This window comes from Manis pentadactyla, chromosome 4 (genome assembly GCF_030020395.1).
Source record: "Manis pentadactyla isolate mManPen7 chromosome 4, mManPen7.hap1, whole genome shotgun sequence".
Lineage (NCBI taxonomy): Eukaryota > Metazoa > Chordata > Mammalia > Pholidota > Manidae > Manis > Manis pentadactyla.
In genome coordinates this window covers 189652135-189674850 of record NC_080022.1, presented here as the reverse complement: position 1 = coordinate 189674850, position 22716 = coordinate 189652135, and the positions used below count along the sequence as shown (strand labels likewise).

Here is a 22716-nt window from a genome sequence, read left to right as displayed (position 1 = left end):
TACCCCGGGGCTGCAGGTTCTGTAAACACAGATGCGGGATCGATCTTCTTGGGGTCGCGGGTCCGGGGGAGGGCTGGGGGGCGCTGGCCCGTGTGGGGTAGAGCGGATGATGTAATCGCCGGGCGCTGCTGTCGTCCCCTGGATTGGCCGGTGCCGGGGGGCCGCGCCGCCGATTGGCTGGGGCGCCAGGGGCGGGGCCGGCGGGCGCAGATGCCGCGTGGCGTCGTGGGCGGGGCGAGGTGCGCGGGATAGCGGGGTACTTGGGCGCCGGGCCCGGGTAGGACTGCACGTGGGAGGGGCTCGGGCGATGGTCGGTCACTCCCTGCCGCTCCCTGGCCTCTTCCCGAGGCGACGCCCCTCCCTGCCTGGGACCCTCTCTGTGAACGCAGAGACCCGGCTGCTCCCGGCCAGGGCACCGGGCCGCGCGGCGTGGCCGGGCCTGGCACTGCCCATCTGACTTCTCCGCGGGATCCCGCCCCGTCTCGCCCCGCAGCTGCCCCTGCGGAACCAGTGCCAGCCGCGAGGGCTGTGGGCGAGGCCTCGGACACTATGAGCGTGGGCTTCATCGGGGCTGGCCAGCTGGCCTTTGCCCTGGCCAAGGGCTTCACAGCAGCAGGTAGGCCCTGCGGCCAGGGAGGGCCCGTGGGGAGGGGGTCCTGGTCCCTTCCGCAAGCTGTTGGGTAAAGGTGGGAGTCTGGGTAGCTGGCCTTGCTCGAGCGCTGGCGGAAACGGCAGCCTGGGACATGGGGAGTCAGGCAGGAGTTGTCCCCCCACTCTGAGTGGCGGGATTTCTGTTCTTCTTGGAAATGTGGAGGGGGGAGACCGGGACTGGCCTTGGAGAAGGAGCTCTGTTTCTGTCTCCCACAGGAGTCCTGGCTGCCCACAAGATAATGGCCAGCTCCCCAGACATGGACTTGGCCACAGTTTCTGCTCTCAGGGTAAGTGCAGGCTGGAGGGTGACAGGGAGGCCAGTCAGTGTGTCTGGGAGCAGGTGGTGACAGCCTTGACCCTAGAAAGCAAGGAGTAGGGGCCCTGGGGGGGGTACCCTGCCATGGCTCCCCACCCCCAGGGACAGGAGTGGCCCTGAGCTTGAGTATCTCACAGACCCGACCTCCTGGCTTGCCGATGGCCCCCCTGCCTCTCAGCTCTTGGGACCTGGGTGACAAGCACTTTTGTAGCTGGTGGGCAGGGGGTGCTGGTCTGAAATGGGGTTCCCCAGGTGGAGCCACTGTAGGAGGCTGTGGGGCCAGGTGAGACATGGCTGGGTTCTGAACACGGCTTGGTTTTGTACAGCCGAGTTAGGGCTCCAGACCTAAGGGTGGGGACAGGCTCCCAGCTTGAAACCACCACCCACACCCAGTGGGCAGGGGTCAAGGGTGTGAGCTCTGCAACCCACGGGGGGTGGGTCAGGGCTGTGTGTGGATGCAATATCCCTTTTTTGTCTGCAAAAGGAACACACTTTAGAACATAATTTCCTTTACTTTTGGGTGGGAAGGGCAGTTGGGGGGTGTCAGGGCCCCACATCCTGAGCCCCTAGCCCTGCCTTGTCAACACTCCCAGCAGCCTCTGTGCTGACGTACATGTGGGTCTCTTGGCTTGGTGGGGGGTACTGGAACAGCCAGCCCTGGGGGTGGGCTAAGCCTACCTGGGTGCTCCCCGCAGAGGATGGGGGTGAACCTGACACCTCACAACAAGGAGACTGTGCAGCACAGCGACGTGCTCTTCCTGGCCGTGAAGCCACATATCATCCCCTTTATCCTGGATGAGATTGGTGCCAACATCGAGGATCGGCACATCGTAGTGTCCTGTGCAGCTGGTGTCACCATCAGTTCCATTGAGAAGGTGGGCACCACAGATCCTGGCCCAGTGGGGTCTGGAAAGGGGTGGAAGCATGCGCTGAATGGTCAGGAACCTGCCCCTCTCAGCATCTGTGTTGGTTGTCCGCAATGAAAGGGGACATTGGGCCTGGCCCATCGTGAGAACTCAGGAAATGCTTGGTTGGGTGAGGGTTCATTTGTACTCCTGCCCAGCCCACTTTGCTGGGCAGGAGGCTGGGATGGATACATAGCCAGTTTCTCCTCCAGAAGCTGATGGCATTCCAGCCAGCTCCCAAAGTCATCCGCTGCATGACCAACACACCAGTTGTGGTGCGGGAGGGGGCCACCGTATACGCCACGGGCACACATGCCCAGGTGGAGGATGGCAGGCTCCTGGAGCAGCTCCTGGGCAGTGTGGGCTTCTGCACCGAGGTCGAGGAAGACCTTATTGATGCCGTCACGGGACTCAGTGGCAGCGGCCCAGCCTACGTGAGCACTGGGGGTGGGCGGCCAGCAACTGGCAGCGGTGGCTCTTGCGCACACTTCAGTGCGTGTCTCCTGTCCTGCTTCTGCTCCAGCTGCCACTGCCTGAGGGAGAGAAGGCTGGGGACAGGGCCTTAGGTGACTTCTTCCTGTAGGCATTCACTGCCCTGGATGCCCTGGCTGATGGGGGTGTGAAGATGGGGCTCCCGAGGCGCCTGGCCGTTCGACTTGGGGCCCAGGCTCTGCTGGTCAGTGTTTTCCTGATCCTCTGGTGGGGGCCCCTCCTTGTCAGGCCCGAGGCTGGTGCACGGGGTGGATGGGTGGAGGGTTGGTGGCAGGAGGGTGTCCCCACAGCGGCTAGCTTCTCTCTGATGGCAGGGAGCTGCCAAGATGCTGCTGGACTCGGAGCAGCACCCAGGCCAGCTCAAGGACAACGTCTGCTCTCCCGGGGGAGCCACCATCCACGCCCTGCACGTGCTAGAAAGTGGGGGCTTCCGATCCCTGCTCATCAATGCTGTGGAGGCCTCTTGCATACGCACAAGGTGGGGTCCTGCTTCTGCTGACCCCTGGCTGCCTGCCCCAGCCCACCAGAGCCCCTGGCCTCCCATGTCGGCTTGGTCATTCACTCAGCAGATGTTTATGGAGCTTTGGCTGGGTGGTTGGCAAGTGTCCCCAGGGCTACAGTTTGCAGCCCCTCTCTCCATCCTCCTCTGCCCTGTTAGGAGGGGATGCCCTCTGGGCCAAAGATGTGCTCCCCATATGGTTCCATCACGTGTGGCCCTCAGATCGGAGTGATCATTCAAGCCAGGGAGGCAGGCGAGTGGGAACCAGAGGGAACCTCAGTGGGCCTGATTATAACACCCTCCCATTGACCTCACTGGGGAGATGGAGCACCTTAGACAAGCAGGGTGCTTTGCAAGAGCTGAAAGGAGACCGAAGAGCAGGCACAGAGTTGGGCATCCTGGCTCAGAGTCGCTTCCCCAGCCCAGGTCTGCAGCATACCAGGTGTCTTTCTCGCCACCATGCCTGTTCTCCAATCCAAACCCACAGGTTGCCCTGAGTGCCCCACACACAGCAGTGAGGCTAGGACATGGCGCTGCCTCCTGGCACCAACTTGCAGGAAGACAGGCGAGGCCAAGTCCTGTGCTTGGGGCAGCGGGGCGCTGCTCGTAGGTTTGGTGACCCTGAGCTGCTTTGAATGAGATGCGGAGGGGGACAGCAGTTAGGGGTGAGGTCGCTGGCAGCGGGCATGCAGGCCCAAAGGTCCTGAGGTGGGCACTGCAGCAGCACCAGGTGCTGGCAGGTGCTGGGAGCTGTGGGCCTTGGGCTCAGGAAGGGGACGGCAGAAACTTGGACCTACCCTCCTCACTGCCTCCCCAGGGAGCTGCAGTCCATGGCTGACCAGGAGACGGTCTCACCAGCTGCCATCAAGAAGACCGTCCTGGACAAGGTGAAGCTGGACTCCCCTCTGAGGGCCTCACTGGCCCCTGTTGGCCACTCCAAACTACTCCCCCGCAGCCTGGCCCCAGCAGGCAAGCAGGATTGAAGTGTCTGACCCACCCACTGGACTGCTTTCCACCTTCTCTTCTGGGCACAAAGCTCCTGCACTGGGCGTCTCTACCCCCAGGCCACACAGGGCGTTTCTACAATGCCTAGTGCCCCCAGCTCTGGTCAGTTTAGGGGTCAGCCAGGGAGTGGGCACAGTGCTCCCCAGTGGGAATCTCCAGAGTCCCTGAGCACTTCCTGGCCCAGAAGGGAGATGTATTTCTCTGACCTCAACATCCTTCCTCTGTTCCCACACCAGGTCAGGACCACCTTCCTCTGATCCGGAGGAGGCCTTAGGGTTCACCCCCCCCTGGAGTCAGCGGGCTTTGAGGCATGGCTCCTTCCTGAGCACAGAGGGCAAGTTTCTCCCCCATGAAGGCCCAGCCAAGGAGGGATCCCTGTCCTCCTCCTGCCCTCTGCTCACTGGGGGATACCTCCTTCCTTGGGGTAGGAAGGATGAGAGGGTCCCAGGAACCCTGAGCCCAGGGGGAGGGTCCACAGTTCTTGACCAACTGCCAACTACCCCTCATTCCCTCTTGACATTTGAGAAAAGGGCTCCTCAGATAGTTGAACTTCTGAGGCCCCAGCACACTCAGGCCACCATCTCCATGACCCAGCCACAGACACTGTCATTCCTCTCCCTGACCTTTTAGGTTAAATAAATTGGTTTCCAGTCCAGTGCCCTGACTTCTGTCACCACACATGAAGGGAGGCCCTGGAGGTTGTAGCTGTCAGGGATAATGTTAGAGGCCAGCAGCCCACATACCCCAGAACCCTTCATTCAGCAGCATTGGTATTGGGGCCATGTTTCCCTGTAAGAGGGGAGGGAGCTCCTGGGAAAGTGCATGGAGCTTCAGACCGTGGTCCCTAGAGGTGTGACTGGAAATGGACACTGTGGGCTAGGCTTGGAGTGCCCTGCATGGGGAGGGGGCAGCAGCCTCGGCAGCCCATCCTTCACACCTGGTTCAGTCAGGGTAGGTGTCTCCCCAACCCGTGCAGGTGAGGAAGGAAGAAGCCCTCTAGGGAGGTGTGTTAGGGTTTTCCAGAACAACAACAGGACATATATAAAGAAAGAGAACAACTTAAGGAATTGGCTCATGCAGTTACGAGGCTATCAAGTCCAGCCTGCAGGGCGGGCTGGCGGGCTGGGGATCTGGAGGAGCCGACACCCCGATTCAGAGGCCACTATGTGGGAGGAGTCCACGTTGCAGATAATGATCCCTAGGCAGCTGAGTGGGTGAGGCCACCCCATGTTATAGATGACAGTTGACCAATTTAAATGTTAATCCCATGCAAAGACGCTATCATGGAAATAACCAGAGGAAGGTTTGGCCAAGTATCTTGAGCACCCCATAGTTCAGTCAAGCTGACATACAAAATTAACTCTCACAGGAGGTTCCCAAGATCAGAGGAGCTGCTGAGGGTCAGAACCCTTTACGGGGCTGGAGCACTCGCGTTCGAGCTACAGTTACTGAGTATGGAGACACCGAGACGAGGCCCCTTCTGCCTCTAGAGGTTGACGCACCTCCCCCCCTGTCACCCCACATGATGTGGGAGCTGGCTGGGTGTCTGTAGGATGTGTGAGGAACACCCAGGCAGAGCGGTGGGTTCCCCCAAGGACCATCCTCCCCTGACATGGCACTTGACAATGCAGGGAGACCTTGGCACCCTGACGTGGGGAAAAAGATGTCCTGGAAGAGACTGTCCCACAGACCACGTGACTGCCTAGGACCAAAGCTGGTCCTAACTGTCCAAGGCCAGTCTTACTGAGCACCTGTGTGTCAGACACTGACCAGTACGAAGATGAAGGGGGCATGCTGCACCGGTATGGCTCCAGGTCTGAGGTAAGCTAGCAGGTGAGCCTAAGGTGAGGAAGAGACGCGTCCCAGCCTTGGAGCACAATAGGTTCCGGGAAGCATTGTGCCATCCTGGGAAGAATGTGCTGGATTTCAGCAGGCAGGACCTGTGAACCTCTTGCTGTGGCTCCTGTCAAGCCAAAGGTGGCCGAGGTGGGGACACAGGGTGAAGCCAGACAGAGTGAAGCAGGGCAGGATGTAGGTGAGAAGCCATGGAGGTGGGGCGAGGCAACCTGAGAGGCCTGGAATATCCTGCACGGACAGACGCCTGGGGAAGCCCCTGAAAGTATGAGCACAGACTTGAGCAGAGCAGCCCAAGGAGGGAGTGGGCCCTGCGTGCCAGGGGTTCACGATGCCAGCAGAGAAGCATCGCAGTGCTGCTGGCCCCACTGAGTGAGGCGCAGCTTAGCAGTGACCTCCTGGTCCCCACCATTGCCGGCTCTCTTACCTCATCCCGGAGCCCCTCAGGTGGGGCAGAGGCTGGAGTGAATCTTAACTGTTCCTGGCCCCATGGGCCAAGTGAGCCCTGGCAGGAGAGCCAACTCCCTCTGCTTGATACAGCTTTTGCCTCAGTTTCCTGGCTAGAGCCCTTGCTACAACTACCTCTGCCCCTTCTCATGTGCCAGCTAACCCACCTCCTGGCCTTTGTGCAAGCTGAGCATCCCCTCCCCACAGTCCCCAGAGGACAGAGGGGGGCCGGCTCTGCAGCCCCATTGCCTGTCCGGAGGGCTGGCTTCAAGACCTAGGGCCTTTGCCTGTGGGAGGCCCTCGTGCCCGCACCCCCGCTGGCCCCCACCCGCTTTCTATAGTCTTCTCTGGTGGGCACACCCCCTGCCTTCCCCCTCCCCCATGGAAGAGGGGCTGAGTGCGTTTCCAGCAAGGGTGAGATGCGGAGGGAGACTCCTGGAGAGGGAATCCCTTCAGGGAGAAGCGGCTGGCAGGCGACGCAAAGCAGCCTCTCAGTCACCCGTGTAAACGGCAGCCAGACTTCATTCAGTGAGGACTCAGGAGTCCGGCATGGAGCTGGGCGGGGTTTAGCCAGTGAGTGTCCACACCATGCTTGGCCCCAGACTCTGGACCAGTCACCCGTTTCCTGATGGCACTGGTTCCAGCTTGAGCTGGGTGGTACCACGTCAACAGATGGGGCCTGCTGCCTGGGCTCAGCTCTCCCAGGCCGGTGAGAGCTGGGCCTCTGTACCCCCGCCCAGCAGGACCAGACCAGCTGCCCCTGGGGAGGAGGCTGGGGGGCGGGGGGGACAGGCCTGCACTCTCAGCCTCTGGGGTGTGTCTCTGCTGCCTGCCGCGGGAAAGTTACAGTCTGTGAGGCTGGGCTACCCCCGCAGAGCGCAGCATGTAGGACGCAGCCCTGCTAGGCAGGTGACGGTGTGTGGGACTCAGAGCAGTTCCTGGCCTCTGGCAGGGAGCGCTTCCACCGGCTCTGGGCCCGATCTGGGGCCTACCAGCAAGTTCCTTCTGTCATTCAGGGGTACAGAGTTCCCAGGGGGCCCCGAAGCCCACCCCTTGCGTCTCCTCAGTCGGCCCACCTGAGCTCCCGGCTTTACACCAGAGAAGGGAAGTTCAAAATCTGGAAGCAGAAACTGGATCCCTCCAACTTCCCTCTTCCCAGCGGCCGCGTCTTTCTCCGTACATTTTGACCAGCGGGTGAGCACTCCTTACAGAAAGGGCAGGAGCAGCCTGGGACCAGCAAGCAGAGCCCCAGACAGGTGCTTGAGGACAGGAAGGAAAGGTGCCCTTCACACGTCAACTGCCAACCTGCAGAGGCTTGCGTGCACCCGCTCCGCCGCCAGAGTTCTTGTCACTAGCGCAAGGCCTGGGGCGTTGGGTGGACAGACCACACACCTCGGGACCTACAAGAACAGCCTCCTGTTGGAGCCTGGGCAAGCCCTGGTCACGGGGGCCGGCTGGGGCCAAGTCACTGCCTGCTCAGAGCCCTCGTCGCCGGGGATGCCGCGCCGTACACCCACCCAGGAGGCCCGCCGCCAGGTAGCGGGTAGCGGCGGGGAGGCCGGAGAGCGCGCCGGAACCCGTCCCGCGAGACCCCGTCCGGGCGGGGCGCTGGGCGTTGCTAGGGCAACGGCTCGTGGGCGCGCAGGCGCAGTGCTGGCCCCACGCCTCTCCCGCCGCCGCAGCAGCCGCCGCCACAGCCGCCACCGCCTCTACCGCCGCCGCGCCTTCCCCTTTAAGCCCCGGCCGGTCGCGTCGCCGCTTCATGAATGGAGCCCACGTGACCAAACATCATGTGACGTCTGTGGAGCGGCAGCGGCGGCGGATCCCGAGCCTGGTCCGGCCAGGCCTTCGCAGCGCGCTCCGCCCGGCCCGCACAGGTGGCGAGTGTCCCCCACCCCCCCCGGGCCCGGAGCCCCCGCGCGGCCTCGGAGCGCCAGCCCACCGCTTGCCTCGGCCTTGGCCCGCCCGGGCCCGCAGTGTACTGGGTGAGTGCGCCGGCGGCCGGCCGGGCGGGGGGCTCTGGGCCAAACTGGGAGCCGGCGGGGCCACGGTTCCTCCTGACTGGCCGGGGTTGGCGCGGCCCGAGGCTCCTGCCCTCGGGTCCGCCTCTCACCCCACTGGCGGCCCGTGCCTCGACTTGCCCCGTGGTCAGGAGCCGCGCCCGGCCCCTGCTCCCGGGGTGCTGGGGGAGGGGCGGGGCGCGCGCGCACGCGACTTGCTCGAGGGAGCCCGGGGCGTCCTGGAAGGAGGGGCAGCGCGAGGGTTGGGGGAGCGGGAGGAGAGGGTGGGGTCGAGTGGGGCGCCCAGGGCTCGGCGGAAGAGCCCGGCGGCCCCGGCTGGAGCTGCTGATTCATCAGGTGTCTGTGTCCGCGCCTCCCCAGGCGCTGGGGTCCTGGCGGGCCGGGGGGAGAGGGCGATAGGGCGGCACGTGGCGGGCTGGGAGGACCCTGCTAGCGCCGGCTTCGCTCCGTCACACGCGTGCCGGATCCCGGAGGGAGACTTGCTGAGTCATCAGCATGAGGTCACTGGATGCTTATTCCGCTGCCCGGAGTAGGGGGTGGGGGTGGGTTTTGAGCTGGGGGCCTGTGCATGAAAGACCTGGAAACGTGGGTGGGGAAGGGGTCAGACCCAGGGGCTGGGGCGCCTGAGTTTGGGCTCCTGTGCCAGCTGAAGGCAGGGTGTGTGAGGAGGAAGTGGCCGGGCCCCGATGCGGGCTGTCTTCTGGAGGAGGAGGCGAAGCCTCTGGCTTGTCTTTCCCTCCACCATACTCTTCTACCAAAGCTGGTGCCTAACCCACGTCTGGGGCAGTTCCCCAAACTGGGAAATAGTTCCGCGAGTGAGGGGAGGGGAGGAGCTTAGGGGGGCCGTGCTTGGGGCTGGGAAGCAGACTTTCACTGTGACTGGTCTGCCTGGCCAGGCTGGGCAGCCCCTGGGCGGAGAAGAGAGGGCTACATCCTGGCTAGAGGGAGCCAGTGGGAGAAAGAGGAGCCTGTACTGGAATCCTGGGTGACAGTGGACAGGACCGGTTTGAGGGGTGGAAGTGGGTGGCAAGCAGACACAGCTGTATTGGGAAATGCAAATGAGAAGAAGCTGTGGGGCACAAGCCTGGCTCCTCTTGGCAGCCTGGCCTTTGGGTCTGCCTCGCACCCCACAGGCGGCCCGTTTTGAGGTTGCCTAGCCTTCAGGACACAGCAGGTTGGCCGGCATGGACAGCATCGGGTGGAAGAGCGCAGTTCCCAGTCACCCCCAAAATTGTCCTACTTGACACCGGAGCTCAGCGTTACGCCTGTTAGTAAAGAACCTGGTCCTGGTTGTGTCAGACCAGATGCTGGGGATTTGGGGACTAACAGCCTGAGGGTGGTGTGGCCTGGGTGTATGGTCTCGGGGGCAAGGAGGGTTTCGTGTAGACCAGAGCTGACCTTCCCTGCCCAGGGGTTCGTGGCTAGGTCAGCCTGGCCTTGTGGTTTGTTCTCAGGGATGTCCCCACCACACATCCTTAGCCCTCAGCTTAGAGACGCCAGGAGTTTTAACATTTCATCTGATCTTTTGGCTGGAATTTTATGCTCCAGGAAAATGCAGATTCCTGGAAGGGTATTTGGGTCTTTTCAGTTTTTTATGCTTCTGTAAAAATTAAGGTTTAGATTCTTTTCAAAGTGACTTCTATGGCTGAGGGCTTCTGGAGAAGGGTTTTAAGGGCAGGGTGGGAGTGAGGCTCAGCTAAATTGGGGTGTCAGAACGCCCAAGACCACACCTGCCTGCCTGGGAGGTTTGGCCAGTAGGGGTTTGTAGGCCAGGAAAAGGAGCAGGGCCTGGCTGTCTTGTCTCCTGCCTGGTGTCTGTGCCCTAAAATCTGGGCCCAGAGGAAAGAGAATGGGAGCTACCCAAACTTCCTGCCCCTTCCTGGCTGGCTCTCAGCCTGAATGGGTGGCCTGGGGGACCATCTGTGCCTTCTCCATGAGGCAGGCAGAGAGGAGAGGGTGAGACTGGGCCCCAGCTCTGGACCTGCCTTTGGGATGGGGTGGAAGACTGGGGGCGGGGGGCAGCTTCTTGATCCTGCCTTTGTGATACCCTCCTCCTGGCTTCTGGAGGTGCCCTGAGCCATCACTCCCAGCCATCCCTGAAGGCTGTCTCTTCCCCATCAGTGTAGTCTTCAGATGGGCAGAGGGCCGGCCAGGAGACTGGGAAGCCCTGGCTTTGCTGAGACCTGCCCCTCCCCCACCGCGCACACGCACACCTTTCATTTGGAGGCTATTGGCTGCACTTGTGCTGAGTTCAGGCCTTCTGCGGAGGGTGAAATCTGTTGAGGAGGCATTTTTCTGTGTGGTCTCTTCAGGAAGTCACCGTTGTGCTCAGCATTTGGGGGTGGAGGAAGGATGGCAGGTGGGAAAAGCTGGTACCAGGTTTTTCCTTCAGGCCCACAGTGGTAGGACCTGGGGCAATGACCCCGCACACCCAACTCTGGCTCAAGGCAGCAGAAACCCCTCCAGCTGTGCTGGGAGGGCCTGGCTCCCAGGGTGTGTGTGGGCGCTGAGGACCCTCTGACTTCTAGCTCTGTCTGCCCCATTCTGTGCACTGGAAGAACTGGGGTGAGAGCCCAGTGTGCCTTGGCTGTGGGGAGGCATTCCCTGGTGCAGCGCTGGGTGAGGTGTGTCTCTGCCCTGGCGCCAGCCCACAGTTCAGCCCTCTGAAGAGGGTAGGAAGGCCCCCCAGCCCAGAACCGCCCTAGGGGCTTGTGGCTTTCCCCGGGAAGGGGTCTGCCGTCCATCTTGGCCTCCGGCCGTTTACCTCCCTGTATCTGACCTGGAAAGGACCAGCAGAGTTGGGGTGGGTGAGGGCTTGCTCACTGAAGGGTCTGGTGGGAGCTGGCTGAGCCAGGAGTCCCAGGACTAGGTGTGTGAGAATGTCCTTTGCACGTCTTCAGGAGGCAGAAAGCAGAGTACAGGAAAGTGGCTCAGTGTGTGAGAGGGGCTTTGGTCCAGCTTCAGCCCCTTTGTTTTTGTTCCCTGCCCTGTGGGCACTGATCCCAGGCGGGGGGCCCAGAGGGGGCTGAGCAGCCCCTGGGTGGCTAACCGTGTGGCACGCTTGTGAAATACCCTGGATGGGGTGGGGCAAGGGCACAACATGCTGCAACCCAAAGCCACAGGATGGTTACTCCATCAGCTCAGAGGGGCAGGTGGGCAGAGCCTGGAGGGGCCTAGGGCCAGGCTCCTCCCCGTGGACTGCCTGCCTGCCACCTGGAGGGCAGGGTCGCTCCTGCCAGTGCTGAAGTGTCAGAGCTGGTTAGTGCCCCACTTACCGCTCTTCAAAGTGAGAAGTCTCTGGGAGAACCCGGACTTTCCCACACCCCCCTTTGCCCTGAGTCCCCAGTGGGGCTGGCCCCCTAAGCCTTTGTGGGAACAGGGTGGGTCATGGGAGGTAGGAGCTCGGAGTTCCCATTCTGTGGGGTCTCTGGGCCAGCCCTCACCTGCTCTTGGCCAGGCTGGCCTTTCTGGCCCCAGCGGCACTCGGCTCAGCAGCGGGTCCCCTGGGGCTGTGTTGGCTGGCAGCCTCCGGTAGTGCCAAGCCGGTGAGGGAGAGCGAGCCAGGCAGGAGCGAGGTGCTGAGTCAGCATGACTCGCTGGAACGGCAGCGCTCTGGGGCGCACAGGGGTTATTTTTAAAGCTCCCGGCTTCCTTTTGGGCGGGCCCCTCCCGCATCCTTCTAATCTCCCCTGGCCCCTTTTCTGCCTCTGCCTCCCTAACAGCCCTTCAGTTCCCCTTCCCCCATCAGCCCTTTCTGGCCCCTGGTTCCCTGGGGGCAGAGTGAACTGGGAGCAGCTGGGTCCTCGGGCCAGGTATGGGAAACGGTCAGGTTAGGGGTGAGGCTGGGCGCCTGCTGGGCTAGCAGAGGGCGTGAAGGGAGCTCACAGGCCATGTAGACTGTGGAGAGAGATGGGGTGGTATCCAGGGTGCTGACTTCTGCTCCCTGTCTGGCAGAGTGCCTGCTTGCTGTGCCCCCAGGTTATGACGACCCCCAACAAAGGAAACAAGGCCTTGAAGGTGAGTGGGTAGGGTGGATGGGGTCTGGGATGGCCACGGGGGTGAGTAGGCTGCTGGGCCTCTGACCTCAGGCGCTGTGCTGCCCCCAGGTGAAGCGGGAGCCAGGTGAGAATGGCACCAGCCTGACCGATGAGGAGCTGGTGACCATGTCAGTGCGGGAGCTGAACCAGCACCTGCGGGGCCTGTCCAAGGAGGAGATCATACAGCTGAAGCAGCGGCGGCGCACGCTCAAAAACCGCGGCTACGCTGCCAGCTGCCGAGTGAAGCGGGTGACCCAGAAGGAGGAGCTGGAGAAGCAGAAGGCGGAGCTGCAGCAGGAGGTGGAGAAGCTGGCCTCGGAGAACGCCAGCATGAAGCTGGAGCTGGACGCCCTGCGCTCCAAGTACGAGGCCCTGCAGAACTTCGCCAGGACCGTGGCCCGCAGCCCCGTGGCACCAGCTCGCGGCCCCCTTGCTGCTGGCTTGGGGCCCCTAGTCCCTGGCAAGGTGGCCGCCACCAGCGTCATCACAATAGTAAAGTCCAAGACGGACGCCCGGTCGTAGGGACGTGCACTTGCCCAGGCAGGTCTGCGAGGGGCCATTAGGCACATGGCGAATTCAGCAGCCCTGTCCCCTTCTCCTTTCTCTCCTCCTCCTCCCTTCCCTGCAAAGCACAACCTGCACCCCAGGGGTACTGGGCTGAGCCCCTTTGATCTCATCATTGTCATCGTGTGTTTTGTATGTTGGGATTGGTCAGTCTGGCGGCGATGTGGGGTCACCCCAGCCCCCTTTGTACCGAGGCCTTGCAGGCTTAGAGCCCAGGGTTGATCTGGGCAGTGGATAGGAAGATCAAGCAAGTGCCCTGGGCTGGTGTGTCCCTGAACAGGGAGGACTCCCAGGCGGGGCTGGGTGGTTCACTCCCAGCTCAGTCGGCGTACACAGGTGGGCTGTGAAGAACAGGTGTCTTTGAGAGCCCTGGAAGGCCAGCCGCCAGCCTGAGCCCCGGGGGATGGGGCATCGTGTGGCTACAGGCCGGGGGCCACGGCGCTCGCACGGGACGCATCGCACTGAACAAGACCAAATCACTGGCTGTGAGCGTGTGTGAAGGGTGTGTCCAGTGTCCTGCGGTGGGTCCCGCGTCACTGTTTACATGACCTATTTGTGTGGTTACATAGCCTTTTATTTAAAAGAAAAAATTCCTTTTACGAGGTTATTAAATTATATGTTTGAAAAGTAAAGAAAAAAAGAGCAGCAGAGTATTTATAAAACTGTCTTTTTAAAAAAACAAGCCAGAACATTTGACGATATAAATGGAAAGGGGAAGAAAGTATAATAGAAACTTTGCTAGTTTAAAAAAAGAAAAAAAAAATTCCTTTCTTGTAAACTTATGGACAAGTCTTTGTGGCTGTTGGAGTTTAGTTTTTATATACACAGAGTTATCAGACGTTATTTATAAAATTTAGTTTAAAAAAAAAAAAAGCAAGCTGCGAGCGACCAGAGGCGCGTCCTGATGTCCTCTTTGCTGTCTCTTTTGCAATTGTACCGAAAGTGACTTACTCCTCTGCCCTTCCTGCTTCCGTCTCTTGCCGGTGCCGTGGTGTTGTCCGTGCCTGGTGAGGTCTTGTGCTGCGTCACGTGCTGGTGCTTCTGGTGACCTTTGACCTGTGGGTGTCTCTTCTTTGTGTCTGTTTCCCATGTTTGTTTCTTGGGTTTGGTTGTGTTTTTGCTTCTGCTGGCTTGCCAGGCAGCACCTGTTCTAATGGAGTTTGGGGGCTCAGCGCCTGTCAGCCTGGCCTCTTCTGCCTTGGCGCTGGCCCCAGGTCCCCAGGGGTCAGATGTAGGGCTCTGCTGCACCCACCCCTGCCCACCATTGGCTTCGCATGTGTGTCTCAGGCTCGAGCTGACATGGGCAGGGTAGGTAAAACTAGGGGCCCCCACACTGCTTCCAAGCCTACTGCCTCTGGCCCTGTGAGGGTGCTTTGCAGGGACCAAGGAGTCCCTGTGGGGATGCCCGGAGTGCCATGGACACCCTGTCCCCAGATGTCTTCCTTCTAGCCTCCAGTCAGTGTGGTCGGGCTCTGGCCACCAACCTGGCTTTGTTCCTGTGGGCTTCATGTCCTCAGCGGGGGACCCACAGGAGCCCACGTGGGGGCTTTGAGGCCCAGTGCCCACTCATCCCAGAACTGTCTGTGCTGTGGGGCAGTGCTTCCCAGGCAGAACAAGAGGGTTTGAGGGCCCACCTAGGGGAGCCCCTTTTCCCTGTGTGAGGGCCTGGGGGGTCTCCACCTGTGCCAGACAAGGGCTACAGTCTCCAGGGCCAAGCCCTGTCCCTCATCTCCCCCTGAACATGCTGGCAGCTCTTGGCTTCAGGCCTCTTTCCACCTTCTGGGGTTTGTGTCTTCCAGGGATTCACAGCCTGGCTTGGAGAGATGCTTCTCTCTAGGGCTGAGCCCACTTCCCCATCACTACCACCTGGCAGAGGCAGCCAGTCTGCTGGACTTGGCTAGGGAAGCTCCCTATAGGCTACAGCAGTCTGCCTTCAATGCCTGTGTCCAAGAGGCTAATGCCCTGTTTCTGGCCACATGGGTCTTGGCTTCTCTGGGGACCCTGAGCCCCTGAAAAGCATGGAAGTGTGGCCTGGGGAAAAGAAAAAAACAGTGTGTCCTGGCAGGGTTTAACCTCGTGGGCAGCAGGATTTTCATCTGCGTTTGTCCCAGTGTGCCTGAGGGATAAAAGCATGGATGTGCTGTCAACTTCTGTCATCTTGATGGGCTTCTTTTGTCCTTAGATGCTCAGAAACACCCCCATGTTGTACCCAGGTCAGCCTGCAGTGGAGATTCTGACTTTTGACTAAGTCACCTAGTGGCTTCCTCCCCCTCCTTGACCTGTGTGCCCTGAGTCTGGATGAAAGTTGGTGATGTAGCAGCAGTGAGTTGGAATCTCATAGTGAGAATCCCTAAAGAGAAGAGGCCATGCCGTGCCCTGGAAGTGGGAGGGGCAGGTCCCCACGTTTGTCCTGGCTGGGAGGTGAGCATGTGCTGAACAGAAATTGCAGGTCCTAGGTTTAGGCCATGGAAGAAATTTCTGGAGTTGGTGAGGCTGTGCTTCCTTTCAAGGTTTTGGATTTGGAGCAGCTGTTCTTTGGGTCTGGGGGAGCATCCTGTTCTCATGAAGCCAGCCCCACAGGACCACTCCATCCTGTTCTCCCTTTACCTCAGTTTCTTGACAGTAGATCCTGTGTCCACATGTGACTGGTTAGTGTCTTCCTGATTCTTGTTAATTCAGTTTTGCTACTGTGAGGGTGTTGTGTTCCCTCCTACTCTTAAGTTTTCTGACATAGCGAATCGAGGCCTTTGGCCAAAGCCAAGTCTCCCACTCTTGTCCGCCAAGTAATCCATAATGTGCACCTTCCCTCCTACCTGCCTTCCCTTATCCCAGCATAGACACTCAGATTTCAGAGGAGAACCCTATGGGAACAGGTTAGCTCTTGCCCAGAGTATGGCCCCAGAGAAACCTCTGCATAGCCCCTGGCTGCTGCTTCGGGTAGCACTGTGAACAATGGGTGAGAAGACAGGCTGCTCATGGCAACTGTGTGGTGTGCTGATTTCTGCCAGGTGCCAGGTCTCCCGGAGGCCCTTCTGCTCTGGCTTCAGGTCTGTGTTTACACTGACCAACAGCAGCAGCCTGCATGGCTGGTGCCTGGGCCCACAGTCCTAATGGGCTATATTTTGCTTGGGGACAGGTGGTCCATTCCCATCCTATCCCTGCTGCGTCACTCTCTGGGATGCCTGGTTGGCCAAAGCTCCCATCCACAGCTGGGAAGCCCAAGCCACAGCCTGCAGCACCATTTCCGCTCTGGGATCCTGTAAGTTACTTTTTTAGGCTGTGGTTTGGTGAAAGGAATCAACACATTAACGATTTTTTTCCCCCAGAAGCCACTGAATAATTCTTTTTGGCATGTTTCCACCTTCCTGTTGGCTGTCTGGTTTTGGAGCAGGTGGGGAGAGCAGAGAACACAGACATGGGGGTGCCCTACAGGCTGATGGCCTGTCCTCTTCTGGCCTGTGTGCCAGGCCTGTTAGACCAGGCACACGCATTCCCACCCCACCCGAGAGCAGCACCTTGGTAGGTGGGTGTCCTGCAAGTCCGAGCTGCAGTGTTGGAGAGCATGCCCTCGAAGAGCTGGGGGCAACCCTGCCAGCAACCTGATACCCCCACCCCTCCCTTCTCTCCATCCCCTCCTTACAAGTCCCTGAAGCCTTTAACCAAATGGGAGTGGGTACAGGAAACCTTCTCCTGGCATCGTAGGGCAACAGGACAAGGGCTGCCCAGTGTGTCCAGCTCTGCTGCCCTCCTGGCGCCGAGAGGGCGGATCCAAGCAGAGCTCATCAAACCCTGCCTGCCCTGCCTAGGGCTGAGGCCAGGGGGAGGTAGGGGAGACCCTGGGATCTGCGGGGTAAGTGGGTGCTGTGAAGATCCTGGTGAGGAGGGGCCTCCCGGGTGGCAGCCTGGGCACCCACCCTACCCTGTGCAGTATTTATTGCTAAATTATTGTCCAGGAGGGGCGGCACTGGGCCCAGCCCCGGGTATTTATTGCTGTACATAGTGTATGTTTGTGATATATAAGGTTTTCTTTATTTTGTATATGATCAATAAACACCTTTTAAAGAGACTAGCAGGTGCCTCCTTGGGCGGGGCCGGAAGGGCGGGGGCGAAGCCTCGCGCGCATGCGCCGGCGTGTGGCGTGCCGGGACGCGGAAGCGGAAGCACGGGTCTCCCGGGAGCCATGGCAGCCGGGGGTCCGAGCCGCTCCGAGCGCAAGGCGGCGGAGCGGGTCCGGAGGCTGCGGGAGGAGCAGCAGCGGGAGCGCCTCCGCCAGGTACGCCGCCGCCCGGCCCGCGCTGCGTCCCTGGCCCGCGCAGCCCTCACGGCCCGCCCTGCGCCCGCAGGTGTCGCGCATCCTGAGGAAAGCGGCGGCGGAGCGCAGCGCCGAGGAGGGCCGGCTGCTGGCCGAGAGCGAGGACCTAGTGACCGAACTGCAGGGCCGGAGCAGGCGGCGCGAGGGCCTGAAGCGGCGGCAGGAGGAGGCGAGTGCCGCGGCGCGCCCCCGGGCTCCGTCCGCCTCGGGGGGTGCGGCGGGGCTTAGGGCGGCTGGCGTCTCGACAGGTGTGCGACGCCCCGGAGGAGCTGCGGAGGAAAGTCCGGGAGTTGGCCGGCGCCGTCCGGAGTGCCGAGTACCTGGTGGTCTACACAGGCGCGGGGATCAGCACGGTAGGGAGGCGGGGCGTGGACGGCCGCGGCGCCAGCGGGTTTCGCGGGTCCCGGAGACACCCGGACCGCTGGGGCGTAGGGAGGGGGGTTCGCCCCCTTCTGGGACACTGACCCCAGGATGGAGCGCGGTGCGCCCGAGAAACAGGACTGATTCTCAAAGACTCTCGGAAGGAGCAGTTCAAAGGTTCTCTCCTTTCTCAGAGAAACTCGAAATGACTCGATTTGAAACTTCTCTACGTAGGTAAGCATTTTTAAATGCTTGACTTCTGTGTTACACCCAGAGACCAGAAAGGCAGAGGGATAAAAATGGTACCTAATAGCTTAGTGCTGCAGGCACCTCTTCGTTTAACATCCAGGAGGCTGATTCACTGTCCCAAGATTATGTGGGCAGGACTAAGGCCGTTATTGCCCATTCGTGCTTTTTGAATCTTGAAGGTGAGTAGAAACCAAGGCAGTAAGAATTAGAGCACACCGAGTGGAAAAGAGAGAGGCACTGGGTTTTGAGAAGTTCTGTCGAGACGCTGTGTCGGGTGGCGGAATATGACTCGCTTTCCAAGTGCACGTGGCGCGCTGTTGGTGTAGGTGATGGGTGTGTGTCGGCTGTGCTTGGTCGATAGAATAGAGACCGAATAGAGACCCAGATACACCCTCTGTGGCGTGGGAGTTGGGAAACCCGATCCGGTTGGTGTTCTGTGGGAGGTAGCATTGAGTTCTGGTTTTGAAGGGTGGGTAAGATTTTACAGGCAGAGGTTAAAAGACACTCCTCACAGAGATGGACTCGGAGGCCCAGTGGCAGGACTGTCTACGGCACTGACTGCTCTGACTTACCCCGGGAGCCCTGGCAGTCCTGATCGCTTACTCTGTGGTCACACGTGCACTCCTGTCATGTGATTATTTAGAAGTAGTAATGCCACCTCTTAGGAGCTGCAGGTGGCTCCTAAAAGCTGCATGGTGTTCGTTAATTTGCTCTGACCATTACTGCTTGAGATCCCCTTTTTTGATGTGAGTCCCTTTTTAGTTGTGAAACGTCAGGGTAGGTGTTTTCTGAGCTTAGGCATCAGGGAGGAGACAGGACTCCCAGAAAGGGGGTCACTCACAGCCTGGGGAGCACGAGACACCTCGATCGTGCCACATCTTCTGTCTTGTCTCGGGGTGACTCTTGCGCTGTATTGGGAGCTTGGGAAATGCAATCGTCTTTATCTCATTTTACCCTATACAGTTTATCCTCTCATGGAGAGGTTGGCCAGCCTTTGTGAAGGCAGGGCAGGAGCCACTTACAGCACGAGGATGCAGAATGTGGAAAGAGAAGTGCTACCTGTTAGGGGTCACCACTTGGCTAGGCCTTTGCTGAGCACTGACTAGGCCCTGGGCCCACAGATGAACCTGACCAGTCCTCTGCTCATCATGGAGGACAGGCCTGGCCACAAAGCCCAGGCTGTGCTCCCAGCTAGAGAGGCTCCCACAGGAGGCAGAACTTCTGGGAGCCTGGAGGGAGGAGCTTGACCGGGTATGTGAGGGCACTCCATCTGGGTTCTGGCACATTAGACTGGGAAGCGCTGAGCCTGTGGAAGGAGAGGCCAGTCCACGCCACCCTGGAGCGTGCTGGGAGAAGTGTGCTTCCCATACTTGGATGTTCTTCCTGTGCCTACAGCGAGATCTCCCACAGGGCTTATCTTTCACGCAGGCAGCCTCTATCCCGGATTACCGGGGCCCTAATGGAGTGTGGACGCTGCTTCAGAAAGGGAGAAGCATCAGGTAAGCCACCTTCCCTCCCATCTGGACGGCCAGGGCAGTGTGGCTCTGACATCACAGCTCCCCTCCCCTTTGCTTCCCTCCCCGGCAGTGCCTCTGACCTGAGTGACGCCGAGCCGACCCTCACCCACATGAGCATTGCCCGCTTACATGAACAAAAGCTGGTAAGAGCTGTGGTGTGGGGTCCGAGTGCCACCTTGAGGCCCAAGTGCAGCTACGTGTCAGCCGGCGGGCCCCCATGAGGCATGCCCACCAAGCAGTTTAGACGCCTGGCTTAAGCCCCTCCCTAACCCCCCCCCATGCTTTGTCTCCTAGAGAAGAGGGCAGCCTCTGCCCCAGTATGTCTAGGGCCAGCCTTGGACCCCCAGCATTTGGCAGCCCCTTCCCCTCATGCTACTCTTGAGTTGTCCCCACAGACCTCAGAAGCTGCCTAAGTACAGGGGGGGCTCGTGTGAAACCTCTAGAGACCCTCTGCTGAGTACTTCCTACCAGCTGGGGAGGGGATTGATCCTCCTCGGCATTCAGGGACCTGAAACATAGCCCAGGAGAGCATCAGTCTGGGCTCCAGGCCCCTTCCCAGCTGAGAGGGACAAGGCAACTGCTTGCCTACCCAGCCACCCATTGTTGGGGGCGGACGAAGGACCCTCCTGAGCCCTGCAGGGGCCAGCCTGTTGCTCTGGGTCTGCCTTCAAGAATTCACGTAGGGTCAGAGTCGCCCCTGCTTTGGGGCTGTCCTGGGCGCGGGCAGCCCCGCCGCTGAGCACTACTTCCCCACAGCCTCCTGCTGACTGTACCTGTGGTTCCCCTCCAGGTGCGGCACGTGGTTTCTCAGAACTGTGACGGGCTCCACCTGCGGAGCGGGCTGCCTCGAACGGCCATCTCGGAGCTCCACGGGAACATGTACATTGAAGTGAGCGGACCCCTGGGCCTCCGGAGCCTGGGCGGGCTGGCAGCTCCCACTCACGGTGCCCTCTCCCCCTCAGGTCTGCACAGCCTGCACTCCTAACAGGGAGTATGTGCGGGTGTTCGACGTGACAGAGCGCACTGCCCTGCACCGACACCAGACAGGCCGGGCCTGCCACAAGTGTGGGGCTCAGCTCCGGGACACCATTGTGCACTTTGGGGAGAGAGGAACACTGGGGCAACCTCTAAACTGGGAGGCGGCCACCCAAGCTGCCAGCAAAGCAGACACGATCCTGTGTTTGGGCTCCAGCTTAAAGGTATGTGGACAGCACCATGGACGGATATGGGAGTGAGCCTGCCAGCAGCTGGCCAACTCCCCTGGACCCAGCTTCTTGTAGCCTCATTCCCTGGTGTGTGTGTGTGTGTGTGTGTGTGTGGTCTTTCTGCCCGTCCGTCCCTTCCCACAGGTTCTAAAGAAGTATCCACACCTCTGGTGTATGACCAAGCCCCCCAGCAGGCGGCCCAAGCTCTACATTGTGAATTTGCAGGTAACTCAGGCATGCAGAGCTGCCTCCCATAGACCTGAACCTTAGAACAGGAGAGCCAGAGAGTCCCGGGGATGTTTACGTCCCACACTCACAGGCCGTAGAAGTCTAGCCGGGCAGGGACTGAGGCTAGCAGACCATTGGGAAACAGTGAGGTGCTGTCCTCACTGGCCTTCCTTTGTCCCCAGTGGACCCCAAAGGATGACTGGGCTGCCCTGAAGCTCCATGGGAAGTGTGATGATGTCATGCAGCTCCTTATGGATGAGCTGGGCCTGGAGATCCCCCCCTACAGCAGGTAAGGGGGCGAGGGCGCACCCCCTCTTCCTTGCCCCTGTGTGGATGGGCTGTGTCTGTCTTCTCTCGTGAGCTGAGTGTAGAGACAGTTCTCTGAAGGGTAGCGGATGGTGTCTGAGGCGTGATTGCAGAGTGGTGGTCTTTGCAGGGATAGGCTGAGGTATCCTGACTGACTGACTCCCAGTGAGGGGAGACCCTGCCAGTGTGTGCCTGGACATTCCCCTTTGCCTCACACAGAATGGATGGCAAGGGGCCCTGAAGAGATGTGCTCGTGGCAACTCTGCCCACACAGAATCTCGGTGCATTTGGTTTGGGGAGCTGGCATACTTTGGGAAAACTTAAACTGCCTTAATACAGAATTTGTAATAATTTAGACACGGTGTATGTATTGAGTAAAAAGTTTACACTTTCTCTCTCTGTGAATTTTCAGGGTCTTATAGGGGAAATCAATAACTTCTTTTAATCAAAGGGTTCAAGAATTAAGGATCCCTTCACCTTCGGGGCCTGGCAATTCTTGTATGTTATGTTTGTGGTGTTCTGTAATGTGGGCCTATCGTGTACTGTACCTTTTTTATTTATTTATTTTTACATAGATCATTTTCTTTATCAGTGCTTATCTTTATCTTAAGTTTATAATATGTGGCTTTACATCTCAGTCAGACACATGATCTCTTTATGGTATAGTCACCTCCCTAGTCAGCTGGCCTTCCCTCCCATTGAGTCTGTGGTCTGGGAAGGGGGAGAGGGTCTGGTTCACCTGCCCCTGGCCATGCAAGTGAAAGGTGGGGCCCAGAGCTGCTAGTGACTCAGCCCTCCTTGGGCTGCTGCTGCCCCACCCCATGTGTGCAGACAAGGACAGAGTCCTGTGGAGGTGTGTGGGTGCTGACCTTTGATTTACTCAGCGTACCCTTCTTGCAGCTCTTTTGTAACTGGAACAGTGGGGCTACCACTAAGCAAAGTGCAGCCACAATTAAGACACGGGAGGGAAACAGGGTGACCTCTTCAGTCAGCATCACCTCCCTGGGGCAGGTTGTGACTGAGAGGTTCCCAGGCACCCTGACCAGGCTCTCCCTTTTCGGTAGGTGGCACGACCCCATCTTCTCCCTGGCAGTTCCCCTGCGTGCAGGCGAAGAAGGCAGCCACAGCCGGAAGTCACTGTGCAGAAACCCAGAGGAGCCACCGCCTGGGATTGGGGGCCCACCACTTAGCTCATCCCCTGTCCTCGGTGGCTGGTTCGGCAGGGGCTGCACCAAACGCGTGAAAAGGAAGAAAGTGACGTAACCTGGTGGTTGACCTAGAACAACAGTTGGCACTTTGCAGCTGGCTCATTTCGGGGGTGAGGGACTCCTGGAAGGCCAGGGCTGCCCATTTTCACCATGACCCGTTTAGCCATTTGCCCCTATGGGAAGTCCCCTTGCACTGCTGTGGTTGCCCCAGGCGTGGGCCTGACCATGGAGCCCATCGTCCAGCCTTTCCGTAAAGACGTGGCAGACATGCCTCTGCGAGAACAGAACTCGGGTTATTTCACACCTGGCCGGCCACGAGGAAGCGCACGGCTACCTTACCTCGTTCACCAGGCTAGTTCTCAGGGGTCTCAACCCTATTTCTACTACTTACTAAAAATGTTAACTTTATAGGAACCTTTTTCTGTATTGGTTTTGCGGCAAAGGGGTGGTTTTGAGCCTCGGCTCACAGCGTACCGTTTGTTGTTATTAAACATCTCTGCACTGTTTTTCCCGTGTCACCCGGCGAGCGCCCTTTCGGCG

General features: G+C 59.7%; 3 protein-coding genes across 9 annotated transcripts; all 3 read left to right on the top strand.

Moving 5' to 3' along the window:
* The first annotated feature begins 195 nt into the window (after window positions 1-195).
* PYCR1 (pyrroline-5-carboxylate reductase 1) lies at window positions 196-4523 on the top strand. 4 transcript variants are annotated; one of them, XM_036910649.2, is made up of 8 exons: window positions 196-256; window positions 494-616; window positions 868-938; window positions 1663-1842; window positions 2085-2306; window positions 2456-2548; window positions 2679-2842; window positions 3681-4523. In XM_036910649.2, the coding sequence occupies exons 2-8, from the start codon at window positions 550-552 to the stop codon at window positions 3844-3846; spliced, it is 963 nt and encodes a 320-aa protein (XP_036766544.1). In that variant the 5' UTR covers window positions 196-256; window positions 494-549; the 3' UTR covers window positions 3847-4523. The 4 variants fall into 4 exon arrangements, with proteins under 4 accessions (XP_036766544.1, XP_057357834.1, XP_057357832.1 ...); XM_057501849.1 differs by lacking the exon at window positions 196-256 and having other exon boundaries at window positions 382-616; window positions 3681-3750; window positions 4105-4523; XM_057501851.1 differs by lacking the exon at window positions 196-256 and having other exon boundaries at window positions 263-616.
* Window positions 4524-7950: 3427 nt separating this feature from the next.
* On the top strand, window positions 7951-16857 carry MAFG (MAF bZIP transcription factor G). 3 transcript variants are annotated; one of them, XM_036910652.2, is made up of 3 exons: window positions 7951-8154; window positions 12145-12207; window positions 12297-16857. In XM_036910652.2, exons 2-3 carry the CDS (start codon window positions 12172-12174, stop codon window positions 12747-12749), a joined length of 489 nt encoding a protein of 162 aa, XP_036766547.2. In that variant the 5' UTR covers window positions 7951-8154; window positions 12145-12171; the 3' UTR covers window positions 12750-16857. The 3 variants fall into 3 exon arrangements, with proteins under 3 accessions (XP_036766547.2, XP_057357835.1, XP_036766549.1); XM_057501852.1 differs by lacking the exon at window positions 7951-8154 and adding an exon at window positions 11427-11448; XM_036910654.2 differs by lacking the exon at window positions 7951-8154 and adding an exon at window positions 11610-12002.
* A 50-nt stretch (window positions 16858-16907) lies between these two features.
* SIRT7 (sirtuin 7) lies at window positions 16908-22682 on the top strand. 2 transcript variants are annotated; one of them, XR_005029907.2, is made up of 11 exons: window positions 16908-17064; window positions 17135-17272; window positions 17352-17456; window positions 19141-19211; window positions 19300-19372; window positions 20020-20118; window positions 20192-20428; window positions 20579-20659; window positions 20845-20951; window positions 21381-21466; window positions 22033-22227. XR_005029907.2 is itself a non-coding variant. In XM_036910642.2 (10 exons), the coding sequence occupies exons 1-10, from the start codon at window positions 16972-16974 to the stop codon at window positions 22229-22231; spliced, it is 1203 nt and encodes a 400-aa protein (XP_036766537.2). In that variant the 5' UTR covers window positions 16908-16971; the 3' UTR covers window positions 22232-22682. The 2 variants fall into 2 exon arrangements, 1 of the variants encoding a protein (XP_036766537.2); XM_036910642.2 differs by lacking the exon at window positions 21381-21466 and having other exon boundaries at window positions 22033-22682.
* The last annotated feature ends 34 nt before the right edge of the window (window positions 22683-22716 follow it).

Bases quoted from the DNA above. Each gene is read 5' to 3' on its own strand.
- PYCR1 (XM_036910649.2), top strand. From the start codon at position 550: ATGAGCGTGGGCTTCATCGGGGCTGGCCAGCTGGCCTTTGCCCTGGCC. The intron at 939-1,662 runs GTAAGTGCAGGC...TGCTCCCCGCAG, and splicing joins CCACAGTTTCTGCTCTCAGG to AGGATGGGGGTGAACCTGAC. The intron at 1,843-2,084 runs GTGGGCACCACA...TTTCTCCTCCAG, and splicing joins CCATCAGTTCCATTGAGAAG to AAGCTGATGGCATTCCAGCC.
- MAFG (XM_036910652.2), top strand. From the start codon at position 12,172: ATGACGACCCCCAACAAAGGAAACAAGGCCTTGAAG. The intron at 12,208-12,296 runs GTGAGTGGGTAG...TGCTGCCCCCAG, and splicing joins AAGGAAACAAGGCCTTGAAG to GTGAAGCGGGAGCCAGGTGA.
- SIRT7 (XM_036910642.2), top strand. From the start codon at position 16,972: ATGGCAGCCGGGGGTCCGAGCCGCTCCGAGCGCAAGGCGGCGGAGCGG. The intron at 19,212-19,299 runs GTAAGCCACCTT...CCTCCCCGGCAG, and splicing joins CAGAAAGGGAGAAGCATCAG to TGCCTCTGACCTGAGTGACG. The intron at 20,952-22,032 runs GTAAGGGGGCGA...CCTTTTCGGTAG, and splicing joins GAGATCCCCCCCTACAGCAG to GTGGCACGACCCCATCTTCT.